We start from the raw sequence: 17,716 nt of genomic DNA on the forward strand, positions 1-17,716 counted from the left end.
TAATATAGTCAAAACTCTTTGATAAAAATCTCAAAACTTTTACTTGTCCGAATTACAGGAAAATATGAATTTAACCCTGCCAATATGGACAAAGAATTATTATCCCGATAAACTAAAACCTTTATATTTACTCGGCGAGCGACTTTACACATACAACGATGAATGCCGTAAGCTCTATGGTGGTGCTATACTGAAAAAAATTATTGCTGACATGAAAGGGAGAAAACAAGGCACTCTTCCGGAGAGAAGAAAAATGTTTATGTATCTCGGTCACGACATCACTGTCGTTTCCTTGTTGAATACCATGCACATTTGGTACGATCAAATACCTTACTATAACATCATGATAATAATAGAGTTGCATGAGAATGAGGGCAAATGGAACGTTCAGGCAAGTAATTTTCCACAAGCAATTCAATAAAAATTGTTTAATATTTTAAATTATTAAAAATTGGTAAAATATAAAAACAAAGTTCTAATTGTTTTTAAATATTGATAGTTTTTTACACAGATAATTTATACAATAATAGAGAAGAAGGTATATCCACGTTAACGTGCATCGGCATCGTGAAATCTATGTGAATATTCGAGTGGACATCCGCTCAAAAATGATACTCAAATCTATGTAGATGCAATCATAGATTCGACGTAGAAATCACCTAAAAATTTTACGAATTTTAGAAACCTCCTCGTAATATACACATACAATATAATCATGTCTATCCATAACCACAATGATTTACTGACCTTTGTCGGCTTTTGTGACGAGAACATCATTGTGATTCTTTAAAAAACTCTTTCATTTGTCAAACTTGTTTAAAATATATCGATTAATGAATTTTACATGTCTAGTTTTATGTAAAAATCGGTGTAAGGAATTAGCAACCACTCCTCTTATTTCGTCAACAGCTTTAGGATGAATTTTCTAGCAATTGACCTCAAAGTTTTTTATTGTTTCTGACACAGAGCACATGCGATCTTTTTTATCAAATTGATTTATAGGTAACGCAAATTTTTCACCTAAACTAAGGAAGTTCAATATTGACTCTGGAATGTGTACGGAGCTAGTATTAGTTAACTAATCTTTTCTGTGTCAAAGAACGAATTTAAGTATGTGTTCTGTTTACATAATAAGTTATTTAATTTTCGGATACAATTTCAGATACAGTTTGATTTTTCGGTTGTGGTTACTAATCATATTTTTATTAAATTCAAAAAACGAAGTAATTGTATGATACGGGGTACTCGTAAGAAGAGATTGTTCAATAGATTTAATTTTCATTCACAAGAATTTTAAATTAAAATTGATATTCTAAATTTGTAAATTTAATAGACGAAGCTGGTTTTTTCTTTTAAACAATTAAAACAGTGTTTGACCATGTTACAATGAAACAAAATACTCATCCGCAGATTTTGAATATGTGCTGATACAATCCCAAGTCGTCTACATCTCAATAGAAAAATTAATTGTTGGTTTGCATTGTGCAGAGTTTTCTCCTCGTGTTAAAGGAGTTCCACTGTTAAATCAAAATGAACAGATCTTCATAAAACCTTGTAGAGAAGTTCAAATTAATGATATAAATTGACTGTCAAAATTAGGAAGCTGAATTAGCTAGTTATTTAGATATTAAATATTTTATTTACATGGAGGTCTTATGGGAAAGAATAAATTTTCACGATTTTTCAGTTTTTATCGTCGTATTAAACATAGAAGTAATAAACAGATGTTAATGAAACTTTACAACAACACATCTTAGCTATCTAGAAAAGTACTATTAAATTTTTGAAACAATGCACTTGCTCGTTTGAATAAAATAATTGATAGGATAAAAAAGTTCACAATAATCAAAGCAATACAGCACGTAAGTGTAATAAATGTGTGCTAGTGATATAATATAAATTTGAAATTGTTGTATTTAGTTATCTAACGGTGATATAGTAGTGAAGAATGTTTATTCTCAATTTAAAAAAAAAATTATTATTTCAATAATAAAAGTAGAACTTTATCGGCGAATTTTTTCTCATATTTACTAGTATTAACTTTAGATCACATACAGCAAAAAAGAAAGGAGGCAACAAAAAATGGTTATTTAATTATTTTTTTATTCGAGCCTCTGTGCCACTTGTGCCGGGCCTGAGCAAAAGAACTCCCTTAATCCAAGTTTTCATCATGTTTGTCATGGAAGATAAAAAATATATTTTTAATTGTTAAATTTTTAAATTGTTCTTTACTTATTGTTAGTTTTAAATTTATTATATTTTATTCAGTTATTTATTTATTTATTATTCAATTATTTGTTCATTTACATAGTGTATGATCTGTGACTTGTGGCCACAAGTACATTGACTACAATGTTTCTTTGGAAATTTTTATCAATTTTATACTTGAAAAGGACCTAATGATGAGGTCGAAAAGTTGTACTTAACAATTTAATTCATAATTGTTCATAACAGTCATAAAATTGCTAGGGTCGAATCCACCAAATCGTAGTTATCATTTTTTTATAATTAAATCAATTTAATTTTTATAAAATATAAAATATAAAATATTTTAAAATATAAAAATTTTTTGCTAGAGCTTCATATTAAATGTTTTATACCCGATTCCTTCATACCTTTTGATAACTATTTTCCAGCAAAAAAGATATTCGTTAGATAGTTAAAATTTATTTTTTTCACTGAAACTTCTGATTACATATCTAATGAATAGCTATTTTTCATACTATTAACTTTCAATACAAAGTTATTAAAATTTTACTATACATTATTATATTCTATTAGCGAAGCGAAGTTATAATTTGAGATATCTTTTGGATATAGTTATCAAACACTTATCTACAGATGACGGAATTGGACATTAGTGAAATCTGTGATTTTTAAATACAAATATTTCAATTTTTGTGAACTGATAATTCTACAACGAAAATATTCTGCTGCAGATATTTCTAAGGAATACAACAGCTCACGAACCATATCCGATGACAATACCTGGATGCACTGTTGCATGTCCTCTTGACAAATTTGTAGAGATCTTGAAACCGATGATACCAGATAACTGGGAAGAGGAATGTAAAGTCAATGATAGTAATTATGTAATTCCACCTCCTCCATATCTATAATTGTAAAAACTAGAATAAAAAATAGTTATAAAAATACATTAATAACCATACTATAATTCAAATAATTTTATTGTATGCATATTACAAATAATTATTTCCATCATCACAACAACCTTTATCTTTTTTTCCGTTCATGGAGATTTTATTTATTACTGATTTATTAAGAAGCACAGCCAAAGTCATGAAAAAAGATTAAGCAAATATCTTCTCTTCTCGTCGCTTTTTCGTGACCACCGTTCCAGGTTTATGTTGAGCATCTGGATGATTAAGCAGCTCCGGCGGACAAGTAGATATTGGGCTAGCAAGTATTGTTTGCTTAAGATCATAAAACAAATGGCTGTCATCTTTCGTACAAAAAGAAATGGCTAGGCCAGCTTTACCAGCACGGCCGGTTCGACCAATCCTATGCGTGTAATCTGTAAACAATAAATAAATGAAAATCCAAATAAATAAAATTATAGTTAATCTTTAGTTAAAAAATAATTTCGTCCTGATTGATAAATATTAAATTTTTGAATGTAATCTTTAAAAATAAATTATAGTTTTTATTTTTGCTATTTAGAAATTGATAAACAAATGAAAAAATTTCAGCAACCTTGATATATTAATCCTTTGAGGATCAAAGCTTTCTAATAAAATATAGTACTTATGAGTGTTTTTTTAGTTTTTAAAGTCACTGAATTCAATTTTGAGATCCTTAGAAATCTAGCATTGAAGCTATTATTTTGAATTTTTTATTTTTGATTTTAATAAAGCATTATTAAATAACTCCATAAAATTTCATAAAAATTGGGCGAACAATTTACAAAATAAAGAAGTTGACTTCAAATGGAGTCATCGGTTCACAATGGATTAATAATATAAAAGAAAAACATAAAGAAATATAAAATATAAAAGAAAAATATAAAATATAAAGGTAGCTCAAAGTAGCTCACCCTCAATGGTTTTAGCCATGTCATAATTAATGACCATCGATACATCCTTGATATCGATACCTCGTCCTGCAACATCAGTGGCCACTAATATGTCCTTGCTTCCGCTCTTAAGAGATGCCAGAGCGTACTCACGCTGTTCCTGGCCTTTGCCACCATGTAAAGTACAAGCATTATACTAAAATAGAATGAAACAAAAGTTATGTTAGATTTTTAAAAATTTTTGTTGTTTGCAGTTTCTACTTTTAGTTCTGAATTATTTCATAATGGGAGATTTTAAGTTTAAGAAACTGAATGAACAGATAAAAATAAGATAAATAATTCATCATACAATTACAATGAATTTATAAATAATTATATCACTTTTGGAGTTACATACTCCTAATTTTTCTAAGCCTCTCGCCAAGACATCTGCACCCTTCTTTTGATTGACAAATATGATAACGGGCGGTTCGACACCTCTGCTAAGTATCTCCATAAGTTTCTTTCGTTTGTCAGCTTCGCCCATTATATGAACTATTTGCTCGGTGCGTTCTGTCGGCTTACCGACGCTACCTATGTACACTACTGCCGGCCTTCTCAGGTAAGTTCTAGCAAGCCGTTCTACAGCGGGTGGCATTGTGGCGGTAAACATTACTGTCTAAAAACAAAATCATTATATATCAACAGAGTTGCATAAATTAATATATTTTTATAACTACAGTTAGGCCCGGTTTCACAACTCACGGTTAAATTAACTGGCCGATTATTCCGTTGGAAATGACCAATCGTATTTGTCGTTAAGCAAAATTAACAAATACGATTGGTCAATTCCAATGGAATAATCGGCCAGTTAATTTAACCGTGAGTTGTGGAACTGAACCTCAAAGTTAATGGATTATAAAATTTAGTTAAATTAAAAGTTACGTGAACAAAATTAACTCATTGTCAATAACAGTTACGTTAAAATTAAATTAACTCAAGTTATAGCTAATTTTGAAAAGCATTTATTATATTAAATTAAAAAACTATATAATTTATGTTATATAGGTAAGTTAGATTACCAACACAATTATAATATCGATCATCAAATATTTTTAATATTTTATCTGTAAATTAAGTTTATATAAAATAAAACATGTTTTTATGCAGGAATGTATTTTTTCTTTTATAATTTTTTGTATAAATAAAATTAACTTAAAAAAAAATTAATAAGTTAAAGTTTTATGTTCAAAAATAACTAGTTAAAAATTCAGTTATTTAAAATTTACTAATTTAAGTTAAAAGTTATTAATTTTTCAATTTTATTAACTTTCAACTTTTTAACTAGTTACTACCCTATATATCAATAATAAATCATATGAATTTCATCGATTTTTTGTCCATCAATTCTTAACCAATGCATAAAATGCAAGTAAAATAGCCGTTTCTCAGAAGAAAGACATCTTTAAAATATTGATAGCGTTTTTCACTGGGCAGAACTGAGTGTACACTGAAAACTCGTCGAGTTCAGGCAATACTGCCGGAGTGCATTAAAAGTGTGACTTTTTTGCATTTCCAACTAAACACGTCTATTATACAATAAGAGTGCCATCTCAGTGCGGTTTTATGACGCATTGTGCCACTGTATTTGAAACTATGAAAGAAGATTTTAAGCTAAATACATTTTTATTGATTTTCTTCTCGCTTTCTCATTATTTTAATTAGTTCTTGTATTAGAATTGAAGACATTATAATATTAATTGTTTACAAATCAAAAGAATACTGAAGAGGACCCAAACAAAGAATCAAAATGTTTATTGTAATATATGCGAATAATAAATATTTATAATTATAAAAAAGAAAACCTTTAAATAATAACGACAACGTCCAGCTAAGCTTACATGCTTTAGGTATGCTCATGCAAAAGTAATTTGATCATCTTTGAACTTTATAAAAATAAAAATAAATTGATGGTTGTACGACTTAATAAAAAATAATTATTAAAGACAAAAATATAATTAGAAATAGTAAATATAATTTGTTTATTTAATTTTGATTCTTACCATTGAGAGCAAGAGCTATAAACTACATATATTATGTAAAAAAATCTGCTCTTTCCAATGAAAATATTCATTTTAAAATAAACTTTGGGAAAGATATAAAAAAAACAGAATTTTTATTGGAAAGAGCAGGAAATTTTACATAAAAATGTACACGTTTGAAAAAAAAAAACAGAAAAGAAGAAATTGGTGAAAATTTACTTCAAAGCGTTGTCGGAACGCGACATGTCAAAGAAATGACAGCAGCGCTCCCACTAATCCCGTGGGTTTAAAAATCTAAAAAAATTCAGGTTGTTTTAACTCATCTTGACGAATATTTTTCTGCAGTTTAAACGAAATCGGTGACTATAATCTCAAATTTCATATGCGGATTTCGTGAAATGACTCATATATATACTTACATCCTTATCTGTAAAGTTATGCACCACTTGAAAAAGTTTTCGATCTTTGGAATTTTTCACGGATCTTCTTTTAATAATAAATCATCACTACTGGATGATGACGAAGAAAGCAAATGTAATAGTCCAAATGCTGACCGTGCATCTGTTGAATTTGAACCATTCCACAAAGCCATGTTGCACTGAACTGACACGTTGGTCTGTTCTTTCTAGCTGCACTGTTGCACTGGTGCAATAAGTTAGAATGAGAAAAAATATACTTGTCTTACTTTAACTTATTGCACCGGTGCAACAGTGCAGCTAGAAAGAACAGACGACGTCTCTCGGAGCTCGTGCCGAATTCTCACACTATAGTGCAAAAACTCGGCACTAGACTTCCCAGTAAAACAGCATGCACCGTTTTCGCACGCACTGAAACGCCTAGTGAAACACGTTGCCTGCGGCGAATGCGCACTTAATGCGCACTAGTTCTCTCAGTGAAAAACGCTATGAGTTATGCACTTGATCATGAATCGTTTCTATTCACGTATTATTGAAGGGTTTTCTCACAAAAATCAAATAAGTCGATTTTTTTTAATTGAATAATGATGCCAATAAATAATAAATAACAAAGAAAAAAGTCAAAAAGTCAGCGATTTTAGACCAAATTGCAAATCTTCAGATCCTAACAGATTATCTTGTATGCTACAAAAGTAATTGTAAGAAAGCATTTTTTAACCAAAAAAATGACGGAAACGTGGCAAAAATAAATGAAAAAGGTCCAAATATTGGCTACTTAAGGCAATAAATGGAGAGGGTTAGCATTAAATTTTATGCCTAGACTGCGTGAGATACTATCAAATATAAAGAAAAAAAATAATATAAAAGTCATATAAAAGTTCAAGAAAAAGTGAGTGTTTAAAAATTTTTTTAAGACAGTCATGTGATTCCATACTGATTACTTTCACAATATTTTACGACTCCAAACTCCTTCCCTATGTATGTACAATGCTCTAGATGCTTGGGTGTGAATATGAGTGAATGTGGGTGTGAATGCTGCGTGCGTGCATATGTGTATGTGTGTGAGAGTGTTAAATGAACTAAATCTGTCCATTACCTTAAGTAGCCAATATTTGTACCTTTTTCATTCATTTTTTCATTGTTTCCATCATTTTTAGTTAAAAAATGTTTTCTTACAACTACTTCTGTAGCATACAAGATAATTCATTAGGTTTTGAAGTTGCAGTTTGGACCAAAATCCTGCCGACTCCCTTCTTTAAAATTGTTTCCACAAAAAGCAAGAAACACAAACAAATTCAGAGATTACTTAAATAGATCTTCAAATATTTTAATCAAAAACCTGTTCCTGCCTAAAACTGTTCCTATATTTCTTATATATATCTAACAAATTATATTTATACAATAAAAAAATAAAAGAAAAAAGAAAATTTTTTTTATTAATTTGGTTTTTGGAGAAAACACTTTAATTGTTTTAAAAAAAGGCTATTATAACAAATATAATAAATGTAAAAACTCATACTTGTCTGTATTTCTTTTTAGTGTTATAATTAGCCAAAAGTTTTTCCTCATTTTCTGCATCTTCATTATCTGGCTTCAAATTTGTTACAGGCATATACTCCAAAATTTTTTGAACATCTAAAAAATTTTTTTTAAATTATTTTATACCTGTATATGTACACATATACATATATTATACAATGTATAACAGAATACATTATCTTTTATTTTAAAAAATAGTAATGTAAACTCTATCCAATTAATACAATATTCGTAAAATAATTTTTAGAAATGTGTGGATTGAGTCAAATCGAATTAAGGCAATTCTATCCATAGATATATTAAGAGACTGCTTATGAGCTAGGGGAGGGTGTCCTCAACAAAGAAAAGGAAGGAATGAATTAGTACCGCAGCTTCTCTTTATAATCTAATATGTGTCAAAGAAAAAGTGCTCTACTAACTCTACTTTCCCTCTTATTTTTCATGCAAGACATCTCCACCTAGGATTTTGGTCCTCACAAGTCGTCTATCTTAATATGTCTATGGTTCTATCACCAAATAAAAATTCTGAAAAAATTTCAATTTTTTAGTTAATATTGTCCAAACTAGTATTTGTTTTCAAAATTTGAAAATATAAATTCAAATTAAGTCTTACTTAACTTTGTAGCGTCTTCCATTGGCAAAAACTCGATGGCACTAGCAGCACTGACTGATTAAAGTGTAGTAGTAGTAGTGAGGGAGGTTCTATACACTTTAAGCACTCAGTGCAGCAAGTTTTTGCCTATGGAAGATGCTATTAGTAATCACTCATGATCTATCTGACCCATAGATATATAAAAATAGAGCGCATGAGTTATATATTATGTATATTGTATATTATTGTATATTACTAGTCTACGACTGTATACATCCCATAACTCGCAAAGCATGAGTGTGTTTCTAGTGCATTTTTTTGCCCTAAAGTCATCGAATTCATTCAAAATATACTTTTTGGAGCACCCAGTATCAAAAGGTTTTTTCTCAAACTATCATGTCTCAAGAGTAAAACGATACATTTTTAGATAAAATTATAAAAAATAAAAAAATTATAAATTTTTAAATAAGTTTTCTTTCCAAGAATTTTTTTCAATATACTTCAAACACAAAAATTGATTATTTAAATTATGAAAACACATTCTACAATGTATAAATTATGTCTAGAAATTTTTAATTGTCGATAGGACGCATACTTTTGGTGCAGTAAGCGTTCAAATTCATTGAGGGTCAAAAAGACCCCATGTGATTATTATTGAATTTTTCGGAGATATGATTACTAAGGGTTAAGGTAGCTCTATCATATCGGATTTCATAGATGCTTAAGAGCGGCAATTTATTTAAATTTGTCAGAAAAAATCTTATTACTTTTGATTAAGAATATAATGAGTACTTAAACAAAATCATTTTTAAAGTAAATTTTTAATAAATAAAAAATGATAATTTTGGGGTTCTTCTTATTACATAAAGTTTGCCAAAAGCTTAGCTTAGCCATCAAGAATATAAAAAACTTAATCCGTATTATTATAACAGAATTAATTTGAAAATTCACAACAAATTTTCTTCTTAAAGACTCATAAAATCTGGTTTTGACATGATAGAAATACCTTAAATTACTTGCTTTGAATTTTTATATGAATTTAAATCTTTATGAATCCAAGAGATTTGAATACAAATCACAAATTAAAGTTTATTAGTAAAATTTTGTCAATTTAATTCGACCAAGACTCAAACAAATTAAATTCGATTTGATTTGATTTTATTACATTAAAAAATCTGGATCTGTACATCTCTGGTAATTTGTTAATTAGAAAAAGGATAAAAAAATATCACGTCTAATTAAAAGAAAAAAAATGTTAATAAATTTAATAAACAAATTTTAACTTTTTTTAATTATAAAATATTGGTAATAGACATAAATTTATACATAGCGTACCTGGTTCAAAACCCATATCAATCATCCTATCAGCTTCATCCAGTACGATATAAGTGCATTGATTCAATACAAGATATCGATTTTCTAAAACGTCTATTAATCGACCAGGTGTAGCAATAACGATCTAAAAAGAAATATAGTCTTTAATTTAATACCTTATAGTTCCAAGCTTTCAATTCTAGTTAATTATATATTTTTTGATGGAACTTGTTGACATCAGTAATAATAATTAACCCTTCGTCCATACGCTGACCTCCCCCAAAAAACAAGCAAAATTTTTCACTTGTGTAACCACAAAACTGATGATTCTTGGCTTTAATAAATGACCAAAATAACTATTAAATCCCCTTTAATAAATGACCAAAATAACTATTAAAATTTAAAATTTAGTCACTCAAGAGTAATTAGAAATTTTTTCAGATTTTTTGCATGTATTAACATTTAAAAAAAGGGACAAGATAAAAGGGGATCAGTGTACATACCGTGTTAGTGAAAATAAGTGTACAGACAGAGGGTTAATAATAATTTTATATTAATAATAATTTTAAAAGACTACCTCACAACCCATTCGCAATCTGAAACCTTGCTCTTCTCTCGATAGACCACCTACCACCACAACAGTTCGGATGCCCAATGGCTGGCCAAATTTGTTGGTCTCTTCTTCTATTTGTTGCGCTAACTCACTGTAACATCAACACAAATATTTACTTATGTAAATCAAGATATTCTTCATAAAATTTAGAAGTATTAAAAAAATATCAGTTTTCAAATTTATGTAATTTAAGTATAAAAATATCATAGACAAACTATATTTTTTCTTAAAAATGCTATTTTTTTAAAAATTTAAAGAAAAATTTAATTTTTTGTAATTTAGGAACAAAATATCATAAAAATAAAACTAGATTCAAATATAGATTCAAAAAGATCATTCGTTTTTAAAATGCATTTTTCAAAACTTTTTTATGATTTTTTTCAGAATTTTTCTATGAATTTTTCAGAGATTATTCAACTTTTCATGAAATGCAAGAAAATATAGTTTCTTTCAAGCGTATTAAACTTTTTGAGCAGTAATATGTCCAAACAACAATGAAATTAAAAATTGAAAACAAAACAATACATAAAGAATAAAGAAACAATCGATACCGAGTAGGTGCCAAGATAATACTGTAGGGTCCTTGATCCGCCTCCTCAAGCCTCTCAATTTTTGGTAAGCTAGTGATCCATAATAGCAAAGGAATAAGGAAGGCTAAAGTCTTCCCTGAGCCAGTTTCAGCAACGCCGATGATATCGCGATTCTGCAAGCCGATAGGAATAGCCTGTCGTTGAATGGGCGTGAGATCCTTATAGCCAACTTTGTCAATGATATCCAAAATCTCCTTCGGGAAGCCAGACTCCTTCCAGGAGCGAATGGGATCAGGAATACGACCACCTTTAATTGTAATATTATAGTCCTCTCTGAAGATACGCCAATCACGTTCGGTCATCTCGTTCAATGCTTTTTCGGACCAGTGTCGGTCATCCCATTTTTGTTTCTCCTCTTTTCGTTTAACTTTCTTCAATCTCATTCTTAAAAATTACAGAAATAATTTATAGTAAACAATTCATAATTAAAAATGACAACAATATAACATACAATCAATCAGATAACAATTTAATTTTTATTTAACTAAAATTTTTATTACTATTTATTATTTTATTTTAGTATTCCATTATTTAAAATGTTCAAATTAACTTATTTTATGAAAGATTAATATTTACGAAGAAAAAAGATAAAAAAGTTTGAGCCTAATTATTTGATTGTGAAGACTATTATAAGGTTAAATAGAAGAATACATTTAAAACAATCAGTATAAAGACGATTATAAAACAGATTATTATAAAGATTATACATGAAATATATAATTATGTATGTTTTAGTTTATAAATAACTCAAAATCGATAGGTCAATTCCAACCATCAATATATATACACTACCATTCAAACATTGCAGAATACTTGAGACTTCTCATAAAAAATTAAATATTTCGGTGAAAAAAAATTGTAGATTAGTTTTTAAAAATGCATTTCAAAAGAAAAAAATTTTTTGAATTTATTTGAATTTAATTTCATCTCTATGTTGTTCAAAGTTACAAAAATTTAGAGCATTTTTTCATACTTTGTTTCATAAAGCGTTAAAACTCAATAAAATAGCATTAACTCTCCACGAACCAAATAAATAAAAGAGTCAAATAAAACAAAAGATTAATTTTTTTTAATAAACGATTTATTATGAAAAACATAAACATAAAAATTTATTAACTTCTGATTAACTAAAAAAATTGAAAACTTTAAATATACGTTTGTGTATATTTTTTATTTATAATATACGCAAGGGACATCCTATGGATCTATGGAGATTTAAAGGGCATCCACTGAATATTCACTGCATGCCAATTTCTATGTGTGTTTGGTTGTCTAGGTCTAGGATTATAATGTACACTAAATCCAATCAAGTATTGTGACTATATGGAAATGTAGAAAAAAAACAATTATTTTAGTAGCAATACTCACTTCTCTTGCTCCTTCTCAGCCTCTGTGCGTCTCTTCTCTAACAATTCACCATAAAATTTGCTTTGATCCCGTTTCTGCGCTTTAATATCGATACCCGCGAGATTGCCTCGGCCGAAAAATTGTACTTGATGTCTCTCCTTGTAAATGTTGTTATAATCCACCGAGGTGTCTTCCGAGGTGTCCCAATCGAAGACAAATTTTCTGTCATTCAACCTCCTGACTCGCCGTTTTTTTTTCACTAGACCCAAATATCGCTCCTTAATAGCCTCCACTTCCTTTTCTTTATCCTTATCCTTGATATCGTCCTCGCGCAAACGTTGTCCGTCTCTCCTCCTACTAATAAAAGATACAATTTTCAACATTTTAGCCAACAACTTATAAAAACGAAATCTTTACTGAGACATCTTAAAAGGAAGCTCGATATACACATCTTTAGTCAATAAAGAGTATTACATTAAAATGTTCTTAATTCCTTATAAATTCGAACAAAAATTAAAAATTTATTTTTATTTTTATTTTAACAATAAGAATGTTGAATATTTCTATTTATTTATGATTACAAATAACGCTGCGTCATGCGCATGTATGACAGTTTTCTAAAGTATGGATAGACAAAAATTCTTTCTTACCAAAATGTCCTACTTTAATTTATATTTGCATTAATCCTACTTTAATTAAATTTGCATAATTTAAACTTTAAATTATATTTGCACAATTTTCTCTTGCATATTGTATAGTTTAAATAATAAGTATGATATTATCATCATTTAACTCATTTATAGCTTTCTAAAACTGCTTTATTTATATTATATGTTTATGCTTTGTCTATACTATTATATTATTATACTTCTTTTGTATTTATCTTGTAGTACAGTTTTAAACATAAAGTCACTTAATTGGAACATTTCCACGAGATCAAAAATCTAAACATTACATGTATGAATAAAAACATAATCTACTTAGATAATTAAAGAAATAAAAACTCACAGTTCATATATTCATAGCTTTTTTCTAAGAAAATTAAGTAAAACAAATCTAACTTAATCTAATCTTTATAAATAATTGTGCTATCTGGTAAGTCTTGTAAAACAGCATAAGATTTTGGAGATAATTGACAAGAAAATTATTTTACATCAAAGTGAAAGGCTTCTCGAAATCTTCATATACATTAACAAAAAAATATTTTATATAAATAAATGACTACATAACTGTTAATCTTTCGACCATATAAGAGTTCCAAATTTAGCATACATTTCATCATCATGCTCTTTTCAATATATGTTGCAAAAACATTAATTATTTAAAAAATCTGAAATAGTATTACAAAAACTATCATACCATTTAATAGAAATTCTTTCTTTCACTTTCTAGTTTATATTCATGTTTTCATATTTTTTTTTAGCTAATGTTAAAAAAATACAGCTCAAAAACAAAGAGATGTTCCAAATTCAGAACCTTTCTTCTAAACTAAAAAATGTCTTCTATCTGATGGTATAGCTGTTTTTTATAATAGAATGTTTTATATTTTATAATAATTAATTTTGCAACATAATAAAAAATAAACATATAAGAAATTAAGTTCCACAACTGACCTAATAGACAAATAAAACCTCATAATAGAAAAGTTTGCTATAAAATAAATTGGTGAGATAAGAGTTTTTTAGTATTACAAGAAAAAGTAAAATATAAACAAAACTGTAAAAATATCAAGACAAAATAATCTAAGATTGTCAACAATATAATACTATTATTTATGCTATAACTATGCAACTTGTAAAAAAAAAAATGTTTTAGTTCTTACTTTTGAAGAATTCGTTAACAGATTATATATATAAAAACTTTTAAACTACAGATTTTTATTTAATTATTTAAACTATTTATGCCATTATCAGACCATATTTTATATTTCTAAATTAAATAATCTTCCAAGAGTACCTATCTCTATCATCCCATTCTCTTTCCTTGATAGAATTATCGCCATGAGAAAACAGCTTGCGCTCTTCCTCTTGTTGCTTCCTGATTGCCTCTACCTCCTGTTGGCGCTTCTGTAATGCCTGGATCGCTCGTTGCTCCTTGGTGAGAAATTTGGGCTTGGCTCGAGCCTCCTCCTCTGCTTTCTTTTTAGCCAATAGCTCCTCTAAACTCAATGGCTCCTTCTTCACTGATTTAACCTTCTCTTCTGTTTCCTCTTCTTCCTTCTTAGCATCACTACCCTTTGAATCCTTCTTCGAGTCATCTTCGATGACCGCAGGACTACCTTTGCGTTTCTTTTCATCTTTGGATGTCCTATCTTTGACATCTCGACGCTCCCTAGAGCGCTCGCGATCTCGCTCCCTCGAGCGGTCACGATCCCGCTCTCGCGATCTGTCGCGCTCGTGTGACCTGTCGCGCTCCCGCGATCGTTCCCTCGACCTAGACCGCTTTCGATCCTTCTTACGATCCTTAGATCGACTTCTGGAACGCCGACGGTCACGTCGCTCCCGATCGCGCTCGCGCTCCCGTTCACGGTCGCGAGATCGGCTGCGCCGCGTGATCTTCTTGTCGTATGGCATTAAATTAAACGAAACGTGGCTCGGCGGACGAAAGAAAAATTTGTTATTAGAGAGGTTACAAGCAACGTTTTTCTCGGAGAATTTTCACTTTATTAAATTAATAAATCAACAAATTATACACACATATACTGATATTTCGAAAGGACAAATAACACAAAGAAAGTAGTCTACTAAACAATAAATATTTAATTTGGATAAAAATTACTTTGTATATATCTTCTGCATCACCCACCACACATCACCACGTTGTGTGTTTGTAAACTGGGGCTCTATTCTTGAATTCATTCGCAAGAGAAACGTATTCGCAAATTCTGATCTTACAGAAAAGTTGGAAATTTATTGGCTATCGTATGGCTATTAACCAATAAACTTACAACTTTCTGTTAGAGCGAGTATTTGCGTATACGTTTCTCTTGCGAATGACTTCAAGAATCGAGCCCCTGGGCCCCTATTCTTGAATTCATTCGCAAGAAAACGTATGCGCAAATACCCGCTCTAACAGAAAAGTTGCAAGTTTATTGGTTGAAAGCCATACGATAGCCAATAAATTTTTAACTTTTCTGTAAGAACAGAATTTGCGAATACGTTTCTCTTGCGAATGAATTCAAGAATAGGGGCCCTGATCTTCTTTTCCTTTAAGGCCGTCACACATGAATTGACAACAGTAATGGTATATCCACACAACTTGCATAAGCGCAGAAGCATATGCATAAGGAATTCGATTGGTCTACTTTCTTATGTAAGTGTTTGTAGACCAATCAATTTTCTTAGGTATATGCTTATGCGCTTATGCAAGTTTGTGTGGATATACCATAGGGCCATCACACACAAAATGACATAGGGCCACCGCACAAACTCTTCCATAACGCGTTACGTTACGTTAAGTACTCCATACGAACCTAAGTTGTACTTAAAATTTAACTTAAATCAACGCACAAAGAAATCCTTAACGTAAGAACTTAAGAACTTACGTTAAAAGTTTCTTTGTGCGTTGATGTAAGTTTAATTTTAAGTACAAACTTAGGTTTATGGAGCACTTAACGTAACGTAACGTGTTACGAAAAAGCTTGTGCGGTGGCCCATATGCCTAGTTTACACTAAGCACTTGGTACGCGTATCAAATAGTAAATAACTAGTGAATGTGTTTAATCATTGGCTGATCAGCTTAAATTCACTACTTGGTACGCGTATCAAATAGTAAATAACTAGTGAATGTGTTTAATCATTGGCTGATCAGCTTAAGAGCCACCGCACAAATTCTTCCATAACGCGTTACGTTACGTTAAGTACTCCATACGAACCTAAGTTCTACTTAAAATTTAACTTAAATCAACGCACAAAGAAATCTTTAACGTAAGAACTTAAGAACTTACGTTAAAAGTTTCTTTGTGCGTTGATGTAAGTTTAATTTTAAGTACGAACTTAGGTTTATGGAGCACTTAACGTAACGTAACGTGTTACGAAAAAGCTTGTGCAGTGGCCCTAAATTCACTACTTGATACGCGTATAAAGTGCTCGGTGTAAACTAGAGCATAGGCTGGTATTCATAGGCCAGTTATTCATAGTCGGATCTTATATTTAAGATCATCTTAAGTATTGTCCTAAGACTTATGCAAGATGCTATCAGCCAATCACAGAGCTGTATTAGCATCTTAAGATATTGCTTGAGACGATTTTGAAATAAGATTCGACTATGAATACCAGCCATAGTCTAATTTTATTTTAAGATCGTCTCAAGTAATGTCTTAAGATGCTAATACGGCTCTGTGATTGGTTGATGGCATTTTAAGACTGTACTTAAGATGATCTTAAATATAAAGGGCCATCTACAATGGAGAGTCGTAGGCCGTAGCAGTAGTCGTAGAAAATGTCTCCACTTCCGTATTGCTTTACTGTTTACAGCCTACAGCAGACATTGAGCCAATTCATTGCGTGCTTACGATGAGCGTTTCGGGATTAGTTTTTGGTCGCCTTTCTTTGATGGCCGGCTTGTATGTTATTGCTACGTCGTTTTTATTCTAGACAGCATTGCCGTAGTTTTAGTGCTGTTACGGCTAAAACACTCCATTGTAGATGGCCCTTAAGATCTGACTATACTACGTTTACACGACACCCTTAAACAGGTTTAATAACATCGATACTTTTAGAGTTGGCCAATCATAACCATTCCATTCTTCCGAGGAATGGCTGTAGTTGGCCAGTTTTATAACTCCGATGTGTTAAACCCGACGTGTAAACGTATGGTTTGTTCGCGTCGCCATGCCCCGACATGATCCTACTCACTCCAACGCATTTTAATAGGTTGACGTCATCGGAATTAACATATTGGAGTGCGTTGGGGTGAATAGGAGCATGTCGGAGCATGTGACGCGAACAGACCCGTAGTCTATGGCCGGAATTCATAGTCGAATCTTATTCAAGTTCCAACTTAAGCACGATCTTGAGACGTCAATGCTGTTATTTCATTGGTTAAGTAAGTCTCAAGTCGGCTCGAAGCTAGACTTAAGACAATGCTTGAACTTAAGATCGGTCTATGAATCCCGTTCTATGAATGCCGACCATAGTAATTATTTAAAAAAACGTTTACTTCCGGTCAAGTGTACGTGAATAGAAGAAGATCCTTTGGCCGGTATTCATAGTCGAATCTTATTTAAAGATCGTCTCAAGCAATGTCTTAA

The 17,716-nt window shown here is 30.3% G+C and overlaps 2 protein-coding genes across 7 annotated transcripts in view; one reads left to right on the forward strand and one right to left on the reverse strand.

The window, feature by feature from the left end:
- The window catches only part of LOC105838694 (prostatic acid phosphatase), a 28,520-nt gene extending 25,363 nt beyond the window's left edge, over positions 1–3,157 (forward strand). For all 5 annotated transcript variants that reach the window (XM_036287351.1, XM_036287348.1, XM_036287347.1 and 2 more), the window contains 2 exons: positions 59–391; positions 2,940–3,157. In XM_036287351.1, coding sequence (XP_036143244.1) covers positions 59–391; positions 2,940–3,119 — 513 coding nt within the window. In that variant the 3' untranslated portion in view covers positions 3,120–3,157. The remainder of the gene's footprint in view (positions 1–58; positions 392–2,939) is intronic.
- LOC105831657 (probable ATP-dependent RNA helicase DDX23) lies at positions 2,295–15,338 on the reverse strand. Of its 2 annotated transcripts, XR_004963383.1 has the most exons (10): positions 14,422–15,338; positions 12,487–12,822; positions 11,080–11,502; positions 10,493–10,619; positions 9,937–10,060; positions 7,990–8,105; positions 4,431–4,691; positions 4,055–4,229; positions 3,233–3,535; positions 2,295–3,128 (listed from the first exon to the last, which is right to left on the reverse strand). XR_004963383.1 is itself a non-coding variant. In XM_036287346.1 (9 exons), exons 1-9 carry the CDS (start codon positions 15,036–15,038, stop codon positions 3,312–3,314), a joined length of 2,403 nt encoding a protein of 800 aa, XP_036143239.1. In that variant the 3' UTR covers positions 3,171–3,311. The 2 variants fall into 2 exon arrangements, 1 of the variants encoding a protein (XP_036143239.1); XM_036287346.1 differs by lacking the exon at positions 2,295–3,128 and having other exon boundaries at positions 3,171–3,535; positions 14,422–15,038.
- Positions 15,339–17,716: the final 2,378 nt, after the last annotated feature.

Source organism: Monomorium pharaonis, chromosome 5, assembly GCF_013373865.1.
Source record: "Monomorium pharaonis isolate MP-MQ-018 chromosome 5, ASM1337386v2, whole genome shotgun sequence".
NCBI classification, from domain to species: Eukaryota; Metazoa; Arthropoda; class Insecta; order Hymenoptera; family Formicidae; genus Monomorium; species Monomorium pharaonis.

What these genes read in the sequence shown, in the direction of transcription:
- LOC105831657 (XM_036287346.1), bottom strand. Translation starts at nt 15,038, where the DNA reads ATGCCATACGACAAGAAGATCACGCGGCGCAGCCGATCTCGCGACCGT. An exon ending in CTAAAAAGAAATACAGACAA is followed by an intron (nt 4,692 to 7,989) that starts GTATGAGTTTTT and finishes TTTTGTTTTTAG; the next exon opens with ACAGTAATGTTTACCGCCAC. An exon ending in GAGGCTTAGAAAAATTAGGA is followed by an intron (nt 4,230 to 4,430) that starts GTATGTAACTCC and finishes ATTCTATTTTAG; the next exon opens with TATAATGCTTGTACTTTACA.